This window comes from Cibotium barometz, chromosome 10 (genome assembly GCF_041138505.1).
Source record: "Cibotium barometz isolate CiBa-2024 chromosome 10, ASM4113850v1, whole genome shotgun sequence".
NCBI lineage: Eukaryota > Viridiplantae > Streptophyta > Polypodiopsida > Cyatheales > Cibotiaceae > Cibotium > Cibotium barometz.
In genome coordinates, this window is record NC_141055.1 from 26,848,022 (window position 1) to 26,870,213 (window position 22,192).

The window sequence follows — 22,192 nt, forward strand, 5'->3', positions numbered from 1 at the left end:
ACATAGGATGAGACAATCTCCACAAGATCCCCACTATATGTGAAGCTCAATTTGGATGTGAAGGGGCGAGAGGTATTCAAGACCATTACCTTGGTTTTACCAAGGTTAACAGAGAGGTCCCGCTGAGTGCAAAAGTCATGTAAGGCATCCAACTGTCTTTGAAGCCCTTTAGCTGAGTCTGAGAGGAGGACGATGTCATCTGCATAAAGTAGTATGGGGATCAATATGCCTGCCAGTGTGGAACTAGCCTCGCCTAATCCATCAACGAAGCTCGAGATCTCTGTTAGCAGTCATCTCCTGTCTGTATATTTACATGAGGGCCTTTGTTGTGGGTGTGCCCGCCTGATTTAGGTGTTTTCTCATTTTTTCCCACTCTCCATATTTTTCCCCATTTTTTTCCTATTTTTTCCAGGTGTGGGAGGCTGTTTTGTGGCTATTGGCTGATCCAGGTGTGGTGGCCGACTCGCCCCTCTCTGTAGCTGGCCGACTTGGTCTGTATGCTGGCCGACTATCAGTAGCTGGTCAACTGATGTTGCAGCAGTCGGGTGACCTACAGAGGGCTGTCGGCTACTGGCCGACTGGATCATAGGGGCCATATAAAATGCCCCCTAGCCCCCACACACTTTGTATTCAGGTATTCGGGTTTTCTTGTGTATATAGTAGAGTTACACGCCTCTCTCTCTCTCTCCCTCTCTATTGCTGCGTTTTTCTGCAGTGCACTTGCTCTTGTGTTTTTAGATCTTTGAGGCACAGGCACAGGCACTGGCATAGTTATGGGATCGTGTCAATGCCAGAGTCCGTTCTTTCATTTTCCTCAACTGCACACCACATGTAATCAATCATATCAAGCATATGACGTTGGCGAGAGGTATATGGCAGCATTTGGCTTCTCTTTACAATAGGGTATCGCCCATGAAGAGGATCTCCTTGGAAGCACAGATGCGGGTGATGAATCCTGCAAAGTCGTCAACGATACAGGAGCACATCAACAATCTGCAGGCTCTTGAGCAGGAACTTCTCGAGGCTGGGAAAGAGATATCATCGGAGAATATGGCCATAACGTTGCTGTGACATTTGCCCTCTCAGTACTCAGCATTTTACTCTTCGTTGATTACCAGTGGGGTGGCAGGCTCAGCACCATCACATGGAAGGAGCTTGTGCCCATGGTCTTGGACCAAGAGGAAAGATTCACGAACCCTTCACACACAGAGCGGAGGTTCGGAGGCCTTAACTAGCCAACGGTCGAAAGGCCGTAACAACAAGGGCAAAGGGCAGGCTTCACGAGAGAAGTCTTCTGAGAAGAAGTCCGACTCAGACCGCGGGACACTGAAGGCAGAGAGGACCTATAATGATTGTGTCGAGAAAGGCCACTATTGGAGGCAGTTTCCCAAGTGGAGCACCGAGAAGGGTGCAGAATCCTCAGCAACAACCGTGAAGACTCCAGTTTTTGTGCACCTGGAGATTATGGACACCGGTGTTTCATTTTCTCCGTGTAGGAAGGAGGTTAGAGGACTTTCCGCTACGGATACTGGGGAGTGGATTCTAGACAGTGGTGCTTCTAGGCACATGACTCCTTCCCATTCGGCTTTACAGGATCTCTGCAGGTATTCTGGTCACATCCTTACTGGGGATACATCCACTATCCCAGTTCATAGTGAGGGGAGGTTGGAGATAGCTCCCAATGGCAGAGGGGGGAAGCATTCCTCCCAGGTATTGTATGTTCCGTCACTTGGTTTTCATCCGTTGTCAGTGCATCAGGTTTGCAAGACTGGCATACGGGTGTAGTTTGATGAGCATTTTGTTGCTGTCCAGGACAAAGCAACAGGCCAGGTAGTTTGGGAAGGTGGAGTGGAGAATGGAGTTTACAAACTTTTAGCACTGTCTCTCCTAGGTTCTCAGTTTTGTGATGAGTGGAAGTTTGGTAATGGCGACTTAAGTGTGGATACGCTGCAGGTGCAGGCTTTCCTGAACCAGATGGTTGATGGCTTGCCAGATGATGGCAGCAGTTTGGCATTGGCAGGAACTTTCCAGTACAGATGTTGGTAGTTCTTGTGTTCGTTAGTCAGAGAAAACTTTACAAGAAACCTATGCTCTGATGTCTCGTAGCATTCGGGACAAAGAAACTCATGTAGATGAGAAAGTTCTTTCCACGGGGACCTATTGGAAAGCCAGGAAAGTGACAATTGATTACTTGCAAAAGGAGGTGGATGTTGCACATTCTCCAGGCTTTGTGGTTCTGGATTCAGAGGGGGTGGTTTATAGGTTTTCGAAGGCCTTGAGTGGTCTTCAGCGGTTTCCAGGACTTGGCATCCCACCGTAACAATTGTTGATCCTTGTGAGCAATATGATGCCTCCTTGACTCGGAAGCCGAATGGTTCATTGATCTGGTTGCTGAATACCAGATTGGACGGGAGCTTCGTGATGAGGTTGTTGAGCTTATGGTTGCAGAGGACTCTTTGGGAGGTAGGATTGCGTATCTTGTGGTTTCTGCAGCATGCGAAGGATCTTGGACTCCTTAGTCCAGGGATTGATGGATGGAGTCAGACTCCATGGTTGGAGTGACTCAGATTGGGGAGGAGATCCAGACACGAGGAGATCCACATCAGGCTACAGTTTTTCCCTCGGCTCAGGAGCGGTTTCATGGAGCAGTAAGAGGCAGCCAACTATTGCCTTGTCATCGACAGAGGAGAGTACCGGGCTGCTTGTGGTGCTGCTTGCGAGGTTGCTTGGCGAGATTGGGTTTCCACAGAGAAGGAGCCCACAGTCATTCAGTGCGATAACCAAAGCTGTATAGCTATTGCTCGGAACGCAGTCTTCCATGCCTGGACCAAGCACATAGAGATACAATATCACTTTGTTCGTGAGAAGATCTTGTTGGCTGGTGACATCTTGCTTCTTTATTGTTTGATGGAGGACAATGCGGCGGACCTCTTCACGAAGTCTCTACCTCAGGCAATGCTCCGGCGGCACATGTATATATATATATACATATATATATATATACACACACATACATATATATATATATATACATATGTATATATATATATACACACACATACATATATATATATATATATACATATGTATATATATATATATATGTATGTGTGTATATATATATATACATGTATATATATATATACATGTATATATATACATACATACATATATATATATACATACATACATACATACATGTATGTATGTATGTATGTATATGTATATATATATATATATACATACATACATACATACATATATGTATATATATATATTATGTATGTATGGATGTATGTATGTATATATATATGTGTGTATATATATATGTGTGTGTGTGTGTGTGTGTATATGTATATATATATGTGTATATATGTATATATATATATGTACATGTATATGTATATGTATATATGTATATATGTATATGTATATATGTATACATATATTCGAAACCCTAGTACATAGGCACAAAAAATTTACAATTGTGATAGGAAGTTTGTTGGGAGTTGTAGCCCCGTATTACAATGCCTAGTTTTCCACGTGATGGTAGGCATGTTGCAACTTGTGCGATCATGTGTAATCACTCCGAACTCTGATGGAAGAGTGTGGAAAAGTCACAATTGGGAAGCGGACGACTTAGGTGGAAGTGGAGCAAAGGTGAATCATGTTTCCCATTGCTCCATGTTAAGTAAGAGAGGATGTCACGTGCAACACAAGTGAGTGCCGTGTGGACATGTCCCAAGCATCAACTGTCTCAAGAAGTAGATTAGCCCAAGTCAAGTGCCCAAGTGTGGACTAGCAGTGGTATTTGCAAGAAGGGTGACATTAATTTATACATTCCATCTATGATGTGTTGCCAATGCAATAATACATTGGATTGTGGTTTGTAACATGCAATGGAATTATGCTAGATGAAGGATCCTGTCACACAAAGTCTCACACCGCCTTCTTTATCCCGAGTTTCGCAAGTCTTTAGGAATCCACTTTATCACTTCACAATTTGAGAGAGAGAGAGAGAGAGAGAGAGAGATTTGTACACCTTATTGGGTCCCAAATTACCCACTAAAGGGCCCCCTCCCATTGCGAGGAGTATTTGCTTTATTACTTTGAAGAGAATGACTGACCTGGGACTGTAGATAAGCCAAACACAAGACCTTTGAAAGACCAAGAGTCGGGCTGAATTTTGCACGGATGTAGAAGCTCCAATGATGACCAATCTCAATGCCAATGCACTCTTCCAAGGGAATGTAGGAAGGCTGCAAACTGAGGTTGAGAGATGGGCTGCTTTGGGACTGGTCTAGGCTGAGATTATGCACTATGAATGAATGAACATCCTACGTTTACCTTCACCTTGATGGCTGGAGCAAACTTTGTGATGGATGAATGCTGAAAACTGCATGAAGGCTGAAAACGCAAGGGTTGAAGTGCTTCCCTCCTTGGCTGAATGCTGAATGCTGCGTTTTGATGATGTATGCTCAAGCGATGATGTACCCAAGTTTGAGGACTGAATAGCTTATGATTTGATTGATGAGATGACATGGAATGAGCAAAGTGATGCTATTTATATGGGATGGATGCTGGTCGGCTGGCTACAAAGCTGGCCGATTGCATCCTAAATGCTACACGACTTGTTATCATGGAATAAATGATGGAGTAATGATAATAATGCTGAAATATGGTGTATAAAATGCTAGAAAATATGGTAAAAATGTGGAATAATGCTGAATAATATTCTAATGCTCCTGCAATGATGTATATGTATATGGGATGAATGCTATGCAAATGCAGAATGCTTTCTAATGCAAACCCTAAGGTTTCTACTGACTCTACGTGCATGAATGATTCTCTCCAAGTGGGTTAAGGGACTTGACTGACTGACTGATACTCTAAGGCTGAGGAATGACCTACGTAGCTCGTGTTTGACATATCCTAGACTGACGAATACAATGGGGCCATGGCATTCGACAATATCATATCCTAAAGGGTCCTACTGTTGTACAATGATGCACTGATGATGAGCCATCTTGTCACCATGCACTACAGTGCAGAGTGCATGTGACATAGTCATACGAGACATGGGGGCAAAGGTCTCATCATAACCCTTTGCTACAAGCCTGGTCTTGTAGTGGTCAACGCTACCAGAAATTTGAGCTGATTTTCACCCGGTATGGGTTGATTTACAGCACCGTATTGAGCATTGTTTCACATATGGTTGTCCGGCATTGTACAAAGGTAGGAGTGTATCAAGGATATCCTAGTAGCATACATTTTACTGTTTTTTCCATAAAAGCATGGACTGAATTGATTTCTCAACAAACTCAACACCTCTACTTACCAAAATCACTCTTGTGGCTAGTTGGTAGAGTGTGTAACCTTTGCTTTCTAAGCTGTATTCCACAAAAGTGCATTTTACCGCCTTGTCATCCAGCTTATTGCGTTGTTGCTCAGGTACAAGAGCATAAGTCTTTCATTGACACTGAGAGACATATGCTCCAATGATGCATCATAACTGCAAGTAATGAAAGTCCACTCATCCTGCACAAGATTTACTGATGCATCATCTTTCCTTGCAGGTGATGAAGAAGAATCTACAGCCATGCCACTTTCCTTTTTCTTCTCCTTTGCAAGTCTCTTTCTGCATTCATTCTAGTAATGACTTGGCTTCTTGCAGTAGTGACATTTGCCCTTCTTCTTGGGCTTGCCTGCATCATTTTGAGCCTTTTGTGAAGGCTGTCCTGAATCAGCCTTTGGCTGAAAACTATGTTTGGCTTTTCCCTTGCCCTTGTCTTGGGCAGCAAAGGCCCCATTTGCACGCATGTTGGAAGATTTGTTCTTCCGATTTTGCTCCTCCTGTAGCAACAAACCAACCAACTCTTCAAACAAGATTGGTTAAGGGTTACCCCACATAGATAGAGTGAGCGATGTGTGGAAGTTCAAGTAGGTTTCTGGCAAAGATCATAGTGTCCTGGAAACCAACTTCTTTTCGGAAATGACCTCATCAATATTGAGCAGCTGCTCCCGAAGATCGTGGATCTTCGTAAGATGATCAGCCATACTATCACCTTCATTCATGTCCAAGTTCTCAAGCTCTTTCTTGAGAAATGCAACCCTGGCCTCATTATTTGCCTGATACATGGTTTCAAGTACATCCCAAGCTCGCCATGAGGTCCTGCACGACCAAATATGCAGTATGATTGATCGCTTTACTGACAAAGCAATCAAAGCCATCTCTTGGGCATCTCGAGTATCCCATCTCTTCTGCTCCTTTGAGGAAGGAGTGAGTACTGCTGCTTGTTGAGAACCACGGCCAGGCGTGTTAGGTGCTATGTCAACAGGGCGTACATCTTCACTTGACACATAATCCCATAAGCCTTTGGCCACAAGTAGATTTCGGACCATGAAACTCCATAGAGAGTAATTACTGCCATCCAATTTGTCGTGTTGGAACAAAACCCTGAATATATCGGTCGTATTTCCAACCATGTGCTGAAATCTCTTTCAAGAGAGATGCACATGCAACCAAATATGCTGTAAAAAAGCACGTGCAGGCAAAATCCCAAACGCACCGGAGTGCAATGCCAGGCAACCACAAAGTCCTGTGCAAATGTTTGCCGAATACAAGGCTGTAGATAAGCAATGCTAAAAATCCCCAAATTTCTGAGCACCAATGGGCTGATTTATGTGTCAATTGCACATAAATTGACAAAGTCTCAAAAATCTATGTACCAATGAGCTTTAATTGTGCAATTAAGCACTGATTTTAAGAAAGCCCCAAATTTCTCTGTCCTGTAATTGCAATTGTGCAAATTCTAAAAAATACCCAAATTTTCTATGTCTTGCACCCTAATGCTGCCTTGCCCTGCTACTTGCACCTTATGTTTGCAATAAAGCAAGCTATGCACAAAAGCCCCTTGAAGGGAACCCAAAAAAAAAAAAAGCAGTTACCTGATTAGATAGAATCGTGATTTTGCAGGTGTGCTGTGATGAGTTGGGCAGGCACTGGGATAGTTCACGGTGCTGACTTTCCATTGATGGAGTTGGGTTGCTGTAGATAACGATGATGGCGGGAGCAGCAGGCATTGAGGGCTAGCTGTAGATGATTGCCTTGACGGCTTAGACTGCGAGTGGGCAGCTGACCTTGGTGTCAGATGTCTTGGTCACGGGTTGCTAACCTTAGGGTTAGATCTTGATGGCGACTAGGTGTTGTTGCAGACGGGACGGGATCTGGAAGGTGCAGGCGACAGAGTACAGTTGGTGACTGCGCGAATGGGCTTGTCGTCGGCGACAACGAAGTGAAACGCCAGACGTGACGAGACGCTCATCGCTCCGCGTCACTCATAGCATGTGTGGTGGTAATTGAATAAGCATTGTGTCAATCTCTCATACCTGTCCAACCTATAAACTTTAAAGCCCATGGCTTAGAGTACCGGATACCAAAGTGATGTTTTCATCACTTCGGTTCATGAACTATACACCTGCTATCAACAAATTTGACCACTAGGCCTGCCCTAGCAATGATAGAGACTGAGAGCATGTTCTTTCTAATGCGTGGCATAAACAAGACTTCTAAGAGAGTGATTGTCCCATCATTTGCATCATTGAGCACAACCTTACCAACTCCTTGCATTGGATATGAGGAGTTGTTTGCACATGTGACTGTGTCTCCTTGAGGAGCAGACTCAATGGAGGAAAACAAATCTCGCTGAGAAGTAGTATGCTTGCTAGCACCACTATCAAAATTACTAGACATGTTGATCTGTCACTGACATGCATGCATCATGGACAGAAGGGTCATAACTACAGTGCACAATGAATTGCGAATCAATCTGTGCATAGTTCATTGACTCCTCCTTTTCAACACTTGGTGCTGATGCATCAGCCATAACCATGCCTGACTTTTGCTTCTTCTCCTCCTCCAATCTTTTTCTACATTGATTGATATAATGGCCCGATAGTCGCGTTTGCCTTTCTTCTTAGGCTTATTACCCCCCTTCTTGGCATCCTTGCGACAAGACTAGGCTGGTTCTGCCTTTGGCTTCTAGCCGCCCTAATTTTGTTGGCATTGCTATTCTTGTAACCAACTCATTAAACGCAAGGGCATTGGGGTTACCCTTCATCATAAGCCGAAGTGTGGATGCAAAATCCTAGTATGAATTTGGTAAAGCTGTGAGAACAGTAGACACCAATGAACTGTTCAGATAGACCTCATCGATCTTTGGTCCTTGTGAGAAACTCATCCATTGAGTCTCACTCATTCATATGCTCGGACTGTAACTGCTTGTGCAAGTAGACCACATGTGCCTCATTATGCACATGGTAAAGCGCAACAAGTGTATCCTGAGCGTGCTTGGAAGTTTTACACGAGTGAATATGTGGAATGATGCTCCTTTTCATAGAAAGTGCTACCAATGCATGTACCTGTGTATCCTTGCCATCCCACTTGGCTTGTTCCACTGTGGGAGGTATGGAGGCGGATGCCACAATTACATGTGAACTAGCATCCGCATCCGAAGTACTTGTATTATCTTGTGCTGGCGAGACAAGACATGTCTCAATGCCAATAACAACATTCTATAACTTGCAAAGTGTAAGAAAAATGCCAGAGTGTAGAAATGTTACTAGCAAGGATGCAAAAGTCAATGACAATGATGATGATGTTAATGAAGTTGTTGATGATGAGCTCGAAGTTGCGATGTCAATGACAATGATGACGGAGAAACGACGATGACCAAATGTCTACACACCAAATTTATGTTGCTGCACTGTTGAAAACCTAAGTTCCCCGTTCAGTAAGGCAAGGTTGTCCCCTCGCCCCTTTACTGTACCTCATTGTAGCTGAGGCTATGAGCAGGTTTCTTCGGGCTGCCCCTGGTGTTGTGAGTCTCAGGCTGCCTTTATGCAATGAGGAAGAGTTTTTGGACTCTGAGTTACCAGGTGATACGGCGTTGTTCCTTGAGGCTTCACATGCTTGTTTATGTGCTTTCCGGACAGCCTTGGAGGCCTTTTGTTTGGCAACAAGAGCTACTGTCAATTGGCATAAGTCAATTGGTTTTTGGATCAGAGATTCTCCTCTTGCAGATCGGGGTATAGATGTTGGTTTTACTTGGATTGAGAGAGGATGCTCTGCCAGATACCTTGGTTGTCAGGTGGGCATTGACATCTCCCCTGCACAACAGTTTGCTCCAGTGCTCTTAAGCATTAAAAGCAAACTTCATCACTGGAGTAGGAGGAAGCTCGACTTGGCCTCTAAAGCTTTAGTGGTTAACCAAGTTTTGCTAGCCACGGCCTGGTTTATCGCTTCGTGCTGGATTTTTCATAAGGGTTGCATTGGCCAGCTTCGTTGCCTTATTTGGAACTTTCTTTGGTCAGGGCTTGATGGAAATGCACACACCAGGGCCAGAGTTGCTTGGGAAACCATTATCAGGCCTAAGCAGGAAGGGGGATTGAATATCATTGACCCTGAGGTGCAATGTAAGGCTTTGCTTTGTAAGCTTGTTGTTAGGGGCTTTCTTCGAGGCACTGAGCCGTTGAAGAAGGACTTTCTCATGCAGCAGATCACGAAGTGTGTCCCTGTTCGTGGAGGTGACTAAACTCTCAGCTCACGCTTTATTTTTTCGGATGCAGTTCATTGCTCCCCTTCATCCCCCTTGGTTAGGTCCCTCCTACGGCCTGGGATTGCCTAAGGAGTTTTTTGGTACACATCCAACCGGCAGCCCATTTTGTGGAATGATTTAATCTTAGATGTGCATGGTAGGCCTCTTGGGGCAGCTATGCATATTCTTTGGGCTGGCTGGGAGACCCTATGCTCCATAGTACTGGCTTGGAAGAGGCTTCAGAGCCTCACCGAGGTGCAGAGATTGGATTTCACGCAGCATTTGAGAGGCTCTAGCCGGAGGATTGCACAGATTGATGTAGCCATTCCCAACCACTAGATTACTAGATCTTTCTTGGAAGGCCGTCATCATTCTTGGTTTGGGGTTTTTTCTAGGACAGGTGTTCTTCTTCAGGTTATGGGTCTCCCCTTACCTAGGGAGGATGATGTACCGGTCTTTTTTTCTGTACAGGATGGATGGCAGCTGGAGAGATGTGAGGTGCAGGACCTTATTGAGGGCCCCCAGATTCATCCAGTCAAAGTTGTTGGCAGGTTAGGGAAGCACATCTTTGTTGACTCCCCCCCCTTCCCCCCCCCCCCCCCCCCCAAGGGATGATCACAGAGAGTGTTAGCCTTTGGTTGTATGGTGGCTGTCCTATCAAACATTTGCATTGGGACCCCGGTGAGTGAGAGTGAAAGGATGCTTGTAGTCCCTACTCTTAGATCCCATTGGGAATCTTACGGCATTTCGATTGACATTCAGAGGGTATTTTGGCAGAGATTTGTGGCATTCTTATAGGAAGCCATAGATTTCCTCCTTTATCTGGGTTTCTCTTCATGGTGGTTTGGCCACTAATCAGTGGAGGTCTGTTACTGGTGCTTGCCTAGCATGCCCTAGATGTGCAGGAGTTTCGGAGTCAGTTTACCATTGTTTATGGGAATGCAGGGAAGCACAGAGAGTTTGGTCTGCGATTGCACACCTCTTTGGTAGGATTAAGACATGCTATCATTTCTTTTGGTTATATCATTTGGTTGACACAGTCTGGGCCTCACCTGAGATTCGAGGGGACTGACAGGAGCTTGGCCATTATGGTTAGGCAAGGAGTTGCTCAGCAGTGTTGTCTTCAGGATTTGCCACTTTCACACTTTGTCCCTCCGGCACAAAGGTTAGATAGCTCTTGGGAGATTATTGCTACCGTCTCAGCCTGGAATATCTAGAAGGCTAGATGCACTGAGGCCATTGAGGATACTCCCGTTCTTGCTTCTTAATGTCTTTGCAGGATTTGGAGTGATATTATTCACACCATTATGGCTACCTAGGCCAGAATCCAGGGATCTTCGAGGGCTGCGGAGAGAAAGCGCGGCCAGTTTATGAGAGAGTGGGACATTGGTATCTTTTTCACATCCTCTCATTCGGGACCCTATTGGTAGCACAGGGCTCCTAATTGGTTGAGATCTCCACCTTGCTTGGTGTGAAATCTCCATTATGTAAAAAAATTTCATACTTAATAAAAGTCTCCTTTCTGCAAAAAAGAAAAAAAGAAAACCTAAGTTCCAACAAAGACAGTTCGTACTAACACTTCCCCGGGTTGTCTGTGGAAACCTTACAACATGGGAGCGTTGCCATGAATCCATGCTTCAATTCAGTGAAGGAGGGGTCGAATCGAAAGGGCCCCAAATTTTGTATGTTGCTAAAGCCTTAATTTGATGCTGATTGTTCAATTTTTGGAAAACCCCCAAATTTTGAGTGTTGCAGAGGCTTCAATGTGGTGAAGAGAGCTGATTTGCAGAAAAGCCCCAAATTGTAGAGATTGTAGAAGCTTCAATTAGTCAATTTCACCTAATTTTTGAAAAAGGAACAAAAAAGCCCTAGTTTTTGAATGCTGCAGAACAAGTCAAGGCTACTGTGGAGAGGAGAGTTGAGCGCTTCATCACGCTGTCCAGATAGAGATCTATGTAGCTGCGGTGTCTGCTTGGAAACCTTTTAGATAACGGAGGCAACTAGTAAGCGGCAGCAGCTGCTGAGGCAGTGGACGGCGAGCAGCAAACGGCGCTTGTAAAGATGCAGGCGGGATTCTTGACATGGCACTGAAAGCAGAGGCAGGAACCGGATGTCCAAATGGGCCATCGGGCATCAAAAAGTTGTCAGCGGCAGGTGTGGAAATGTTGGCAGTGGTCAAGGTAGGTGGATGCGAGAGGGTCCGGCACGAAGGGCAAACTGCCGCCCACTAGCTGGTTGCACAGCCAGACTCTTTGCCCCTGCACCCCACCCCCCCCCCCCCCCCCGGTCTGCCTGGCCAGCTCAGCTCGGCGGGGCTATCACGGGCTCCGTTTGAGCTGGCAGCAGGATTGTGGTGCTGCGGCAGCATAGAGGAGGTCCAGCGGTTGCGAACAACGGTGTAGGCTGAGCCGGTGGTACTTGTGTGGTAGGTGTGGAGCAGCGCCTCAGATCAGCAGAGGTCGACTATGGCGGTGGCGAGTGGGACTAGCTCTGTTACATGCGGAAGCCTTGGGAGTCTTCTTTCAGTCCTAAACACATCCTGGAACATGCTGATGCAAAAACGCAAACAGAAGAGAGAGAGGATAGAGAGAGATATAGACTAGTCTATGACCCAGCCAAGCAAGGCTGAATGGTCTACAACAATGAGCCTTGGTGCCTTTTATAGGCTTGGGAGAGAACCCATGGATTGGCCTGGCTGACTGCTGGTCGGCCAGGTCCAGGACATATATTCCAATATCTAGGTGCAGCCGACAGGTCATCCAGGTCATCAAGCGCTGGCCGAGAGCTCACCACCAGTTAACTCCTTTGCCAAATCAGCTACCTAAGCTCCACAGTTTGGTTCTGATCTGTCTTTATCTTGTTGCCCTTCAGGAATAACCTCTGAGTTCAGCCATTGCATGTCTTGCACGTGACATTCCCCTCTGCGAAACTGGATTCCAACCTGATTCTTGGATGACTGTCATCATCCCATTCTATTCCTAGAGTCCCTCTGTTATCCGTTATCCTTCCTACTGTGGCAACCTTTTCACTGAACACCCGACCCGGTCTCCAAATCCACTCTAACTCTGATGAAGACTTATGCATCTGTTCCATCCAGTCCCCATTCCGTTCATGCCTTGTCCCTAAACACTGTCTTTGGTCTTATTTCCTAAGAAATGAGTCTGACACTCTCACTCGACCCCTTGGAGGATCAACCTCCCCTAGAACCGTTGCCTGAAAGCCTTTCCTGGTGTGCCCCAAGTGGCACCCGACTCACAGGACTGCCATCCCCTTGGGCTTTGTGGAACACCACCAACCAACCTCCTGGGAGTTCTTCCGTGTCTTGTGTTCCTTGCCTTAGGCCTCGTACTTGTGCACTTTCCTGTACCTTGGATCGGCACACCTTCATCTAGGACTGAATTAGTGTTTAGCCTTGCTGAGCCTGATGCTTTGATACCAATGTTACATGCAGAAGCCTCGGGAGTCTTCTTTCAGCCCTAAACACATCCTGGAACATGTTGATGCAAAAATGCAAACAAAAGAGAGAGAGAGGAGAGAGAGAGAGATAGCTGAGTTTTCAGTATATTATATAGTACAAAAAGGTACAATTGTCCTTGCAACCATAGGAGCCTTGGTGCCTTTTATAGGCTTGGGAGAGAACCCATGGATTGGCCGATTGCTGGTCGGCCAGGTCCAGGACATATATTCCAATATCTAGCTGCAATTGACAGGTCATCAAGCGCTGGCCGACAGCTCACCATGTCCTCCACCAGTTAACTCCTTTGCCAAATCAGCTACTTAAGCTCCACAGTTTGGTTCTGATCTGTCTTTATCTTGTTGCCCGTCAGGAATAGCCTTTGAGTTCAGCCATTGCATGTCTTGCACATGACAAGATCTGATACCAATTAATGGTATTAGGGTTCCATAGAAGCAGGTTGGAGCTAAGGAGGATGAAAGACATCCATAGTGTTGGTGTTGAGTGGATGAGAGAAAGAGAAAGATAAAACAAACTCAACAGAGAGAACAAATAATTGCTTGTACAATGATAAGCTTGATTAGATTGATAGAAGTGAAGTTACTCACCAAGTACAATGCTGTTTGTAGGCTTGCAGCCTTATCTTTTGACCCATACAAATCACACAAACTAATAAGCAAGTGACATGGCACACTTATCTTATCCACTCTTAAGAGTGGGTTCACACACACATGGACACATAAACACGTATAAGGGCTGGTTCACAAAGCTCCGAATACCCAACATAGTTGACATACAAAATATGATACCTAAGAGGATAGCTCAATTTGAGACAATCAAAAAAGTAGCTCGAGGAGGTGATGGCGAGGGGGTGAGGGACAAGAGAACCCGCTTTGATACCAATGTTGGAGTGGAAACAAAGGTAGCAAAACACACACAGATGCAGCAAGCAAGAGAAGCACAACACTCAAAGCAGATTGATGAGAATGAGTGAAGTACAAGCGAAGTGACATGACAAGGTCACTTACACATTCACTCATAAGAGTGTGTACACACGCTCGGGGGAAACAACCTCCCAAGGAGGGAAAAGTGCCCTAGCCGATTATTAGCCTATGTCCACACATCACTACCATATAAATGGCTACAACCCTTGCTTGAAATATTCCATAAAACTCTCAGCTATGCCTTGTCTAGTAAAATTGTTGATGAGACACCAACATTCACACATAGGCACCTCTTTTTATCCAGGTTCCCTAAACACTGTTATGTTCTTGTTGTCACATTGCATATTTGCATAAACCTATATTGTATTGGTTGCAACTGTCAAAGGACCTCTTTTGTTTTCTTCTTTAATTAATGCAAATAGTTTGATGCTGAGACCAATCATTCCTTTCAACTTGTTTTGTTGCTGCCATGCCTTGATTTTAATGGTTTATAGTGATACAAGAATAATTTCAATTAGAGCTAACAACAAATGAAATGATATGAAATAAAAGACGTTGATTTCTTGTGCAGGGTCCTGAGATACGAACTGGTTTTTTGATGGATGGTAACCCAATCCAGCTTGTGGAAGGGCAAGAGTTGACGATCTCCACAGATTATAGCATCAAAGGCAACTCAAAAATGATATCCATGAGCTATAAGAAGCTAGCTCAAGACTTGCAACCCGGAAGCACCATTTTATGTTCTGACGGAACAATCACTCTCAATGTATTATCATGTGACTCAGTGGCAGGCATAGTGAAAGTCAAATGTGAGAATACGGCAATGCTTGGGGAGAGAAAGAATGTGAATTTACCGGGAGTGGTAGTGGATCTCCCTACCCTGACAGAGAAGGACAAAGAGGACATTTTGCAATGGGGTGTGCCCAACAAAATTGATGTGATTGCCCTCTCATTTGTTCGCAAGGGTGCAGATCTCGTGGCAGTGAAGGAATTGCTTGGAAAGCATGCAAAAAGCATCAAGTTGATGTCAAAGGTATGTGTAAGGCTTCTCTATTGTGTTCATGTTAACCGTAAACGTGCATTTGTTGTATACCATGTATGCCAAGGAATCAGCTTTTTTCCATAGCGAGGCTACAGTGGGTTATCATGATGAGAGAGTTGGCATGTTGCAAATTAGAATAACAAGCTTCCATCTTTCAAATAAAACAATAACATTTACTTCCAACCAAAAAGGGAATTACATGCAGCATTAAGTGTCCCCCAGCAGCAGGCACAGTGAAAGTCAAATGTGAGAACAACAGCAATGACTGGGGAGAGAATGAACATGAATTCACGAGGGGTGGTAGTGGATCTCCCTACCCTGACGGAGAAGGACAAAGAGGACATTTTATAATGGGGTGCATCCAACAAAATTGATGTGATTGACCTCTCATTTGTTCACGTCTCGTGACAATGAGGGAATTTCTTGAAAAGCATGCAAAAAAGCATCAAGTCAATGTCAGAGGTATGTTTAAGGCTTCTCTATTGTGCTCATGTTAACCTTAATTGTGTATTTGTTACATACCACGCATACCAACGAATCAGCTCTTTCCTTAGTGACACTACAGTGGTATACCGAGGGTTATGGGGTTGCCATGTTGCAAACTCAAATAAAAATCAGTTTCAATTAAAATAATACAAAGAACTTAAATGGAATTACTTGCTGCACTAAGTGTCCTCACCACCACCCCCCCCCCCCCCCGCGGCACGTGGTCCCCCCTCAAAACCACCACTGTCATATGCCACCTTGATATTGCAATGTTTGTGATCACAGCTTTGCAGGGCCCTGCGCAGGATTCTGTCCATGCAGCTCGTCCTGGGCAAGGGCATGAGGACCGTTTCCTACGGAGATGCGTCATTTACCTCGGGGAAATATGATCACGGATTGCCATGGCCCATGATGAGACAAACAAGGCTTTTGCTGAAGCGCTTGGTTGTGAAGGGTGCTTACAAAAACATAAAAAGTTTGTGACTGCCTAGACCTACTGTAGTACCTTTGTGTTCTGTAGTCATGAGAAACCTGATCTGATACCAATTTCAGGGTGAACTAACAAAGCCGTGGTTCTTTCATACATGTCGCACAAAAATGAGAAGAAAAGAAAAGAAAAATGACAACCTAATCTTTTGTATATTGCTGAACTGAATAAAGCTTACCATTTTACTGATTATTCTGGTAGACCTCCTAAGAACTGAACTGCATACCTAGCTCAAAGAACGTGGCTGTGGAACGGAACAAGAAAAAGGGCCATAGTCCTCTCCCAATTGCTGAAATCTTATGCAAGAGGAAGCTCTGGATTGATTTGTGTCAGTTCAGGCTGCTTATGAGGGCTGGATACCCTGCTCTTTGGCTGGTTCTAAAATTCTTCATGTTTGGTCTTGTCTGCCTTGGCTGGCTGCTTGAAAAGACTCTATGGGTTCTATTTATGAGCCTCCAAAAGTAGATCAACAAAACTTGTGTTAATTTGCATGAGCTCCCTTAATTTATATTTTTGCATGAGTTGCATTCAGACTTTGGTGGGCAGCCTCCTGTTCTGGGCACCCTACCCAACACTCTGAATGTTTTCTTCCCATATTGAGTAGCGCTCAGTACATTGGCTGGCTGGTCAGAAAAACCCTAACTCAAGTAGTAGCTTAGCTTGACACTTGCATCTGAGTGTTGGAACTCATGAATGTTATACATTTATTCCTAAATATGTTGAATGTCAGCAGCTGGACATAACAATTTATGGGTTTGGATGAACCCAAGAGGTGTGGATAGGCCAAATAGTTGGGTTTGGATGAATTCAAGTGCTTGGATGAGCCAAGGAGCTCGGACTAGAGTTGTATGTGCACACCTAGATTCAGGGAGCATGCAGATACATGCCTTCGAGTATGGGAGATCATCCAAATACATTTGATGCACATGCAAAATGCATTTATGGCTGCCTGGCATAATGGTTTTTGAGTGCCATAATTTGGTTCTGTGCTTCTGTTTGTCTCACAGGCTAGGGATGTCTAGAACTAGGTCCCGTAAGGCCATGCATGTGAAACTGTATGTTGACCTAGCTTGTGGGCTGTTTGACAGGTGGTATCTTCCCAATACTTAGTAAGATTTTTGGGAAGTTTTGTTTGTTCTTACTTGTGCTTGCAGGTTCACGCTTCACTAAAGTTGGGGGGACAACTTATAAGCAGGCAGGCCACACCACAATGGTAAAGGGGTTTTTTTCCTTATGGGTGCCTCTCTTTTTTCACACGGGGCCCATAGACAACAACCACTCAAGGGAGGTGGGCAGCCCATGCCAGCGGACGGAGGAGTTAACCACTTGGTGCATGGGAGCTCCCTGGCAGCCCATACTAGGTGGATGGAGGAGTCCACGACTTGGTGCGTGGGAGCTTGCGCATACAGAATGGTGCATGCTCAGGCTGGGCTGGCCCTGTCTGGGTATTCTTTTCTTGGATATGCTGCTTTGTTGAAGTTTGATCGTCTGCAGATTTTCTATGTAACAAACGCGCATGACAAAAGCATTACAAAACAGTCCATAGTTGAACTTCTCTCGTGTTGATGAAGCTTCATGTCAGTTTTCTTCTTGTGCCCAAGAACACAGATCTTTAACACATGTAGGTAGCCCTTCTCTGGAGCTTTCCGGTGCACCTAAATCTCTTCTCAATTGCTGTCTGCTCTTGAGAAACAGCCCGGACAGACTCTGTTCAGCACTTGCCACTTTGGACAACTTTCATTAAGTATGGCTTCTAGGTAGCACACAACTCTTTAGGCAGCCTGTCCAATAGTGCCAGTCCTTCATGGACAGCGTTCAGTGCTCTAGGCTGCCCCCTGTACACCCTTTTCTGCTCAGAGTACAGAATCCTTATGTTGTGCTGTTGCACAGCTGCTGCTGCCCTTGCACTCGCTTTCGTGCTTGGGCCCTGTTCAATCACCAGCACTTGGCGTACCACCTTCTAGGCAACCTACTGAGTGCATGGAGTTCCAGGGCAGCAGCGTAGGTTCCTGGCACTTCATGTCAGCCTGCACTCGAGAATGTGTTGAGGCTGCAAGCAGAGGTGCAACCAAGTCAATGATTACTTCAGTTTTCAGACATATTTAATCTCTAGATTATTATGAGCCTTACAGAAATGCGAAACAATGAAACTGAGGAGTTCCATTAAGGGCGAGTCAAGCTCCTTTTGAAACAGTAGGTAAGGCAGAGGGCCTGTCATAGTCCAAAATGGGATCAACAGGCATTAAATGCAACCACGTGTATAGGCAGATGGCAGAGACAAAGCTAGGAGGGAAGAGAAGCCAGCAGAGCTGAGTAGGAGCTGTAGCAAGTAGGGGAATGAGGTCAGAGTATGGGCAGAACCTGGCAGGCAGAAAATTGTCTTTGAAAGGAAGGGGGAAGTGGCAGAAAAGGAAAGAAAGAGGAGAGCAAACTGCATCTGCCAGGTTGTGGGAGAGTAGAAACTGGCAACTGAGACTTGGCTTCAAAGAATGACTAGAGAAAACTAGACAGTTTGACATCCTGTTTTTCCTCCAATACATACTGAAGATGGGTTCCCCTGTAAATGCAGATGAGAAGGGATGAAAAGGAAGCTGAAGCAAGAGTACTTGCTTCCTTTTTTCTTTTTGAAGTTCATACATATAGTCTACCTTGTCTTGAGTGCCATCTTGCTGATGCCCGTCACTTTTTAATGAAAATTTACATATAGATGGCAAGTCATGTTGGGACCATTTAAGAGGCAAAAGCTTCTCTCCACATGCTCTCCTTTACACAAACTTATTTTTCCAATTTATAGTCTTTCAGAACTTTGTGCATCAATTTATTTTATTCTTAAAAAAAGCTTTGAAATCAGATGCAATTGTCTTCCTAAGTATGGATGCAGGACCCATTTGTTAATAGAGCCACAAAAAGTTCATTGACAAAAATTTTCTTCCAGATAGAGAACCAGGAGGGTCTTGTCAATTTTGATGATGTTCTACACCAGTCCGATGCAATAATGGTTGCTCGAGGTGATTTGGGCATGGAAATTCCCGTTGAGAAAATCTTCTTGGCACAGAAAATGATGATTTACAAGTGCAATGCAGCAGGAAAACCAATTGTGACAGCTACACAAATGTTGGAGTCCATGATAAAATCTCCTCGTCCAACTCGAGCAGAAGCTACTGATGTGGCCAATGCTGTTCTCGATGGGACAGATGCAGTGATGCTTAGTGGAGAGAGTGCAGCTGGTGCTTATCCTGAGCTTGCAGTAAAGACTATGGCACAGATTTGTTTGGAGGCAGAATCATCGCTAGATTATAATGCAATTTTCAAACAATTAATCATGGCAGCTCCACTTCCGATGAGCCCACTTGAAAGTCTTGCTTCCTCTGCGGTGCGTACTGCTGTCGATGTTAAAGCAGCACTCATTGTTGTGCTCACTAGAGGTGGGACCACAGCCAAGTTTGTTGCAAAGTATCGTCCTTCAGTGCCCATATTACTGGTGGCAGTTCCAGTCTTGACCTCTGATGGTCTCTCCTGGTCATGCAGTGAGGAGTCACCTGCTCAACATTGCCTCATGTATAGGGGCATGATTCCTATTCTTGCTGAGGGCTCTGCAGGAGCTAGTGATTCAGAGTCTACAGATAATATTCTGAGCTCCTCATTGAAGGTAGCCATCAATAAACAGCTATGCAAGCCTGGTGATGCAGTTGTAGCTATTCACAGAATTGGAGCATCCAGTGTCATTAAGATTATGGAGATAAAATAGCATCTCTTGAAGTACTTTTTCAAGTGGGGAGATGAATTGTACCCTAAGCTACACGGGAGTTGATTTGATAATCGATACATTTGGACGCTACATATCGATAATAAACATTCCTTTTCTTCCTATGGGAAGACTGAATTTTCACTTCTGGTTTTGATGTACATGGGCTGAATGTCCCTCCTGTATTGGCCTTGTTAGCACAGGTACCACTGTGCTGTCTTTGGTCTAGCTGTTCAGATACTGTATTTGCAGCTCCTTCCATCATAGGATAGCTTGCATAAGCTGAAGGCCTGGATTGTATTTAAAAGAAAAAGTACAAGATGGATGATGCCACCTCTCACAGATGTACTGCTTGTGACAAGGGTATTTATTTCGTGTGCAGATATGGCAACTTTCTCACATAAGAAGCAAAAATAAATTTGGAGGCAAAAGCTTTCCACAGAGAAGGGGCAGGTGTAACGTTCTTTCTTTTTTTCAGTTGATGGCACAGCTATTAGGCTAAATGGAAGTTTAAGGAAGCTTCATCCATTCAAGATAGCAATGACAAGGCTAAATGAGATGTTTTAACCCGGTAAGTTTCCAAAGTGTGTTGCAGTGTAAACATACATATGTAGATGAATCGCATGTAAAATACTGCTATCCTAGTACATGGTGCTGAATAAATTTGCACAAAAAGGAGTCCATCCACCCACCTTGCTTGTTAGTTATATGTTACAACTCTCAATGCTCAGAGTTCTATCATTCAACACACAATTATGTGATAATCAGCTGATGTAGTAGATGCAAACTTATGATTGGCTGATGATTGTTCTCTAGTATGTGTTTTGTTTTGGATATTTGCATGATACCCAGTCTATGGTTGAAGAAAAACTAGAGCCTCAATTCAGTCACCCATGGTTGCTTGTGAACATGATTTTCGTCACGGTGTCCTCGTATATGGTTGCCATGGCTGCATTCTTTGCATATGGTTGCTGTTGCTTTAGCACGCATGCAATTGTAGTTAGTAGTTGTAAAAGGTTGTAGTGTAGTGGATGTAAAAAACATTTGAAAAAAAAAGAAACATATCTTCTTCAAGCTGTGTTGCCAGCAATGAATACAAATTTAGAGATCCCTTAGAATAATGTATAGAGAATGTCTCCAAAACAAGCATTTCATTCGTAGTCCCTTGGGCAACTTGAAAAGAGTGTGAGCTGGTTAAAGGAGTATCATTTTAGCCATCTTAACTCCTTAATAAGACAAGAAAATTCACCAACATTGCACTTTTCTCCATGTTCACCTATTCACTCTTCTCCATTAATTAATTAATGCCCCCTTAATGGTAAGCTAAGGTTGTACCTTACCTTACAAACCTTGAAAAAAACCTTAGCATTACAAAAATAAAAGAAATTAAAAAAGTAGTTTTCAGACTTTGGATTATTTTCACCCCACCTTGACAATACATAAAAAATCACAATACATGTACATGACAGTTATACATTCAAAAACTACATAACAAATTAAAAAAAAGCCACTAGTCACTTAAACAAATAAAAACTTAAGATTATAAACAACCTTAAACATCCTTAAAAACTTAAGTCCACGAACTCCATTGGAAAAAAGATACAACCACTAAATAATCCCTTAAAAAATTATGAACAAGAAAAATTTACAAGTTAAAAAAAAAAGATATATTTATATTCTGCAAAAAGGATTTCTTCTCCTTTATATTTCTTCACTAAAAACCATTTACGCATATTTGTGGCAATACATACGGCGAACACATATATACAAAAGAACTAGCATCATGTCTACATTTAGAAATGATCACATCTTTGGTCTTGTGCTACATTGAGAGGTGCAAAATTACGGCCTTCATTGAGGCCTTCTTCATTCCAAATTGATCTATGCTTGTCGAAAAGATTCATATCGGCATCACCAAGCTCATCATCAGAGATGTTGATCGGATTGCTTTGACTCCCAAGCTCGCCATCATCATTGATTGCTTTTATGTCTTCTTCGGGGACTCCTTCAACCGGAAAACACCTGAAAGAACCATTATCTATTTGAAAAAAAATTCATCAATGTCTTCGCATTGAGTGATTTGTGGCATCTTCATTACTTTTCAAATTGTTGTTGCCCATCTCTTGCTCATTTCATTGCTTGTTTTTGGAATAACATAGAGAATAGACAGCCAACTTGATATCACCACACACCCGTATAACGTAGAGAAGACACCCAACTCCTAACAGACCAAACCGTATAAACACACAGAAACATCACGATACATATAAGCATGATAGCCCACAACCATGCATCATGACAACCACCTCCAATCCAGCCAATCCAGAGAGTCCATTGCCATACACAAAGATAGCCAACCACCATGCTTGATAGCCCCTCCACCTAATCAACTACACCTTAACCAAAAGCGACCAGAAGGTATCCAAAAAAAAAAAAAA

General features: G+C 44.0%; 1 protein-coding gene across 1 annotated transcript in view; it reads left to right on the top strand.

Annotated features, from left to right (window-relative positions):
- Window positions 1-20,186, top strand: part of LOC147634723 (pyruvate kinase, cytosolic isozyme-like) — a 54,335-nt gene extending 34,149 nt beyond the window's left edge. The window contains exons 2-3 of the mRNA XM_086803879.1: window positions 14,566-15,027; window positions 18,945-20,186. Of these exons, the coding sequence (XP_086660005.1) occupies window positions 14,566-15,027; window positions 18,945-19,757 (1,275 nt within the window). The 3' untranslated portion in view covers window positions 19,758-20,186. The remainder of the gene's footprint in view (window positions 1-14,565; window positions 15,028-18,944) is intronic.
- Window positions 20,187-22,192: the final 2,006 nt, after the last annotated feature.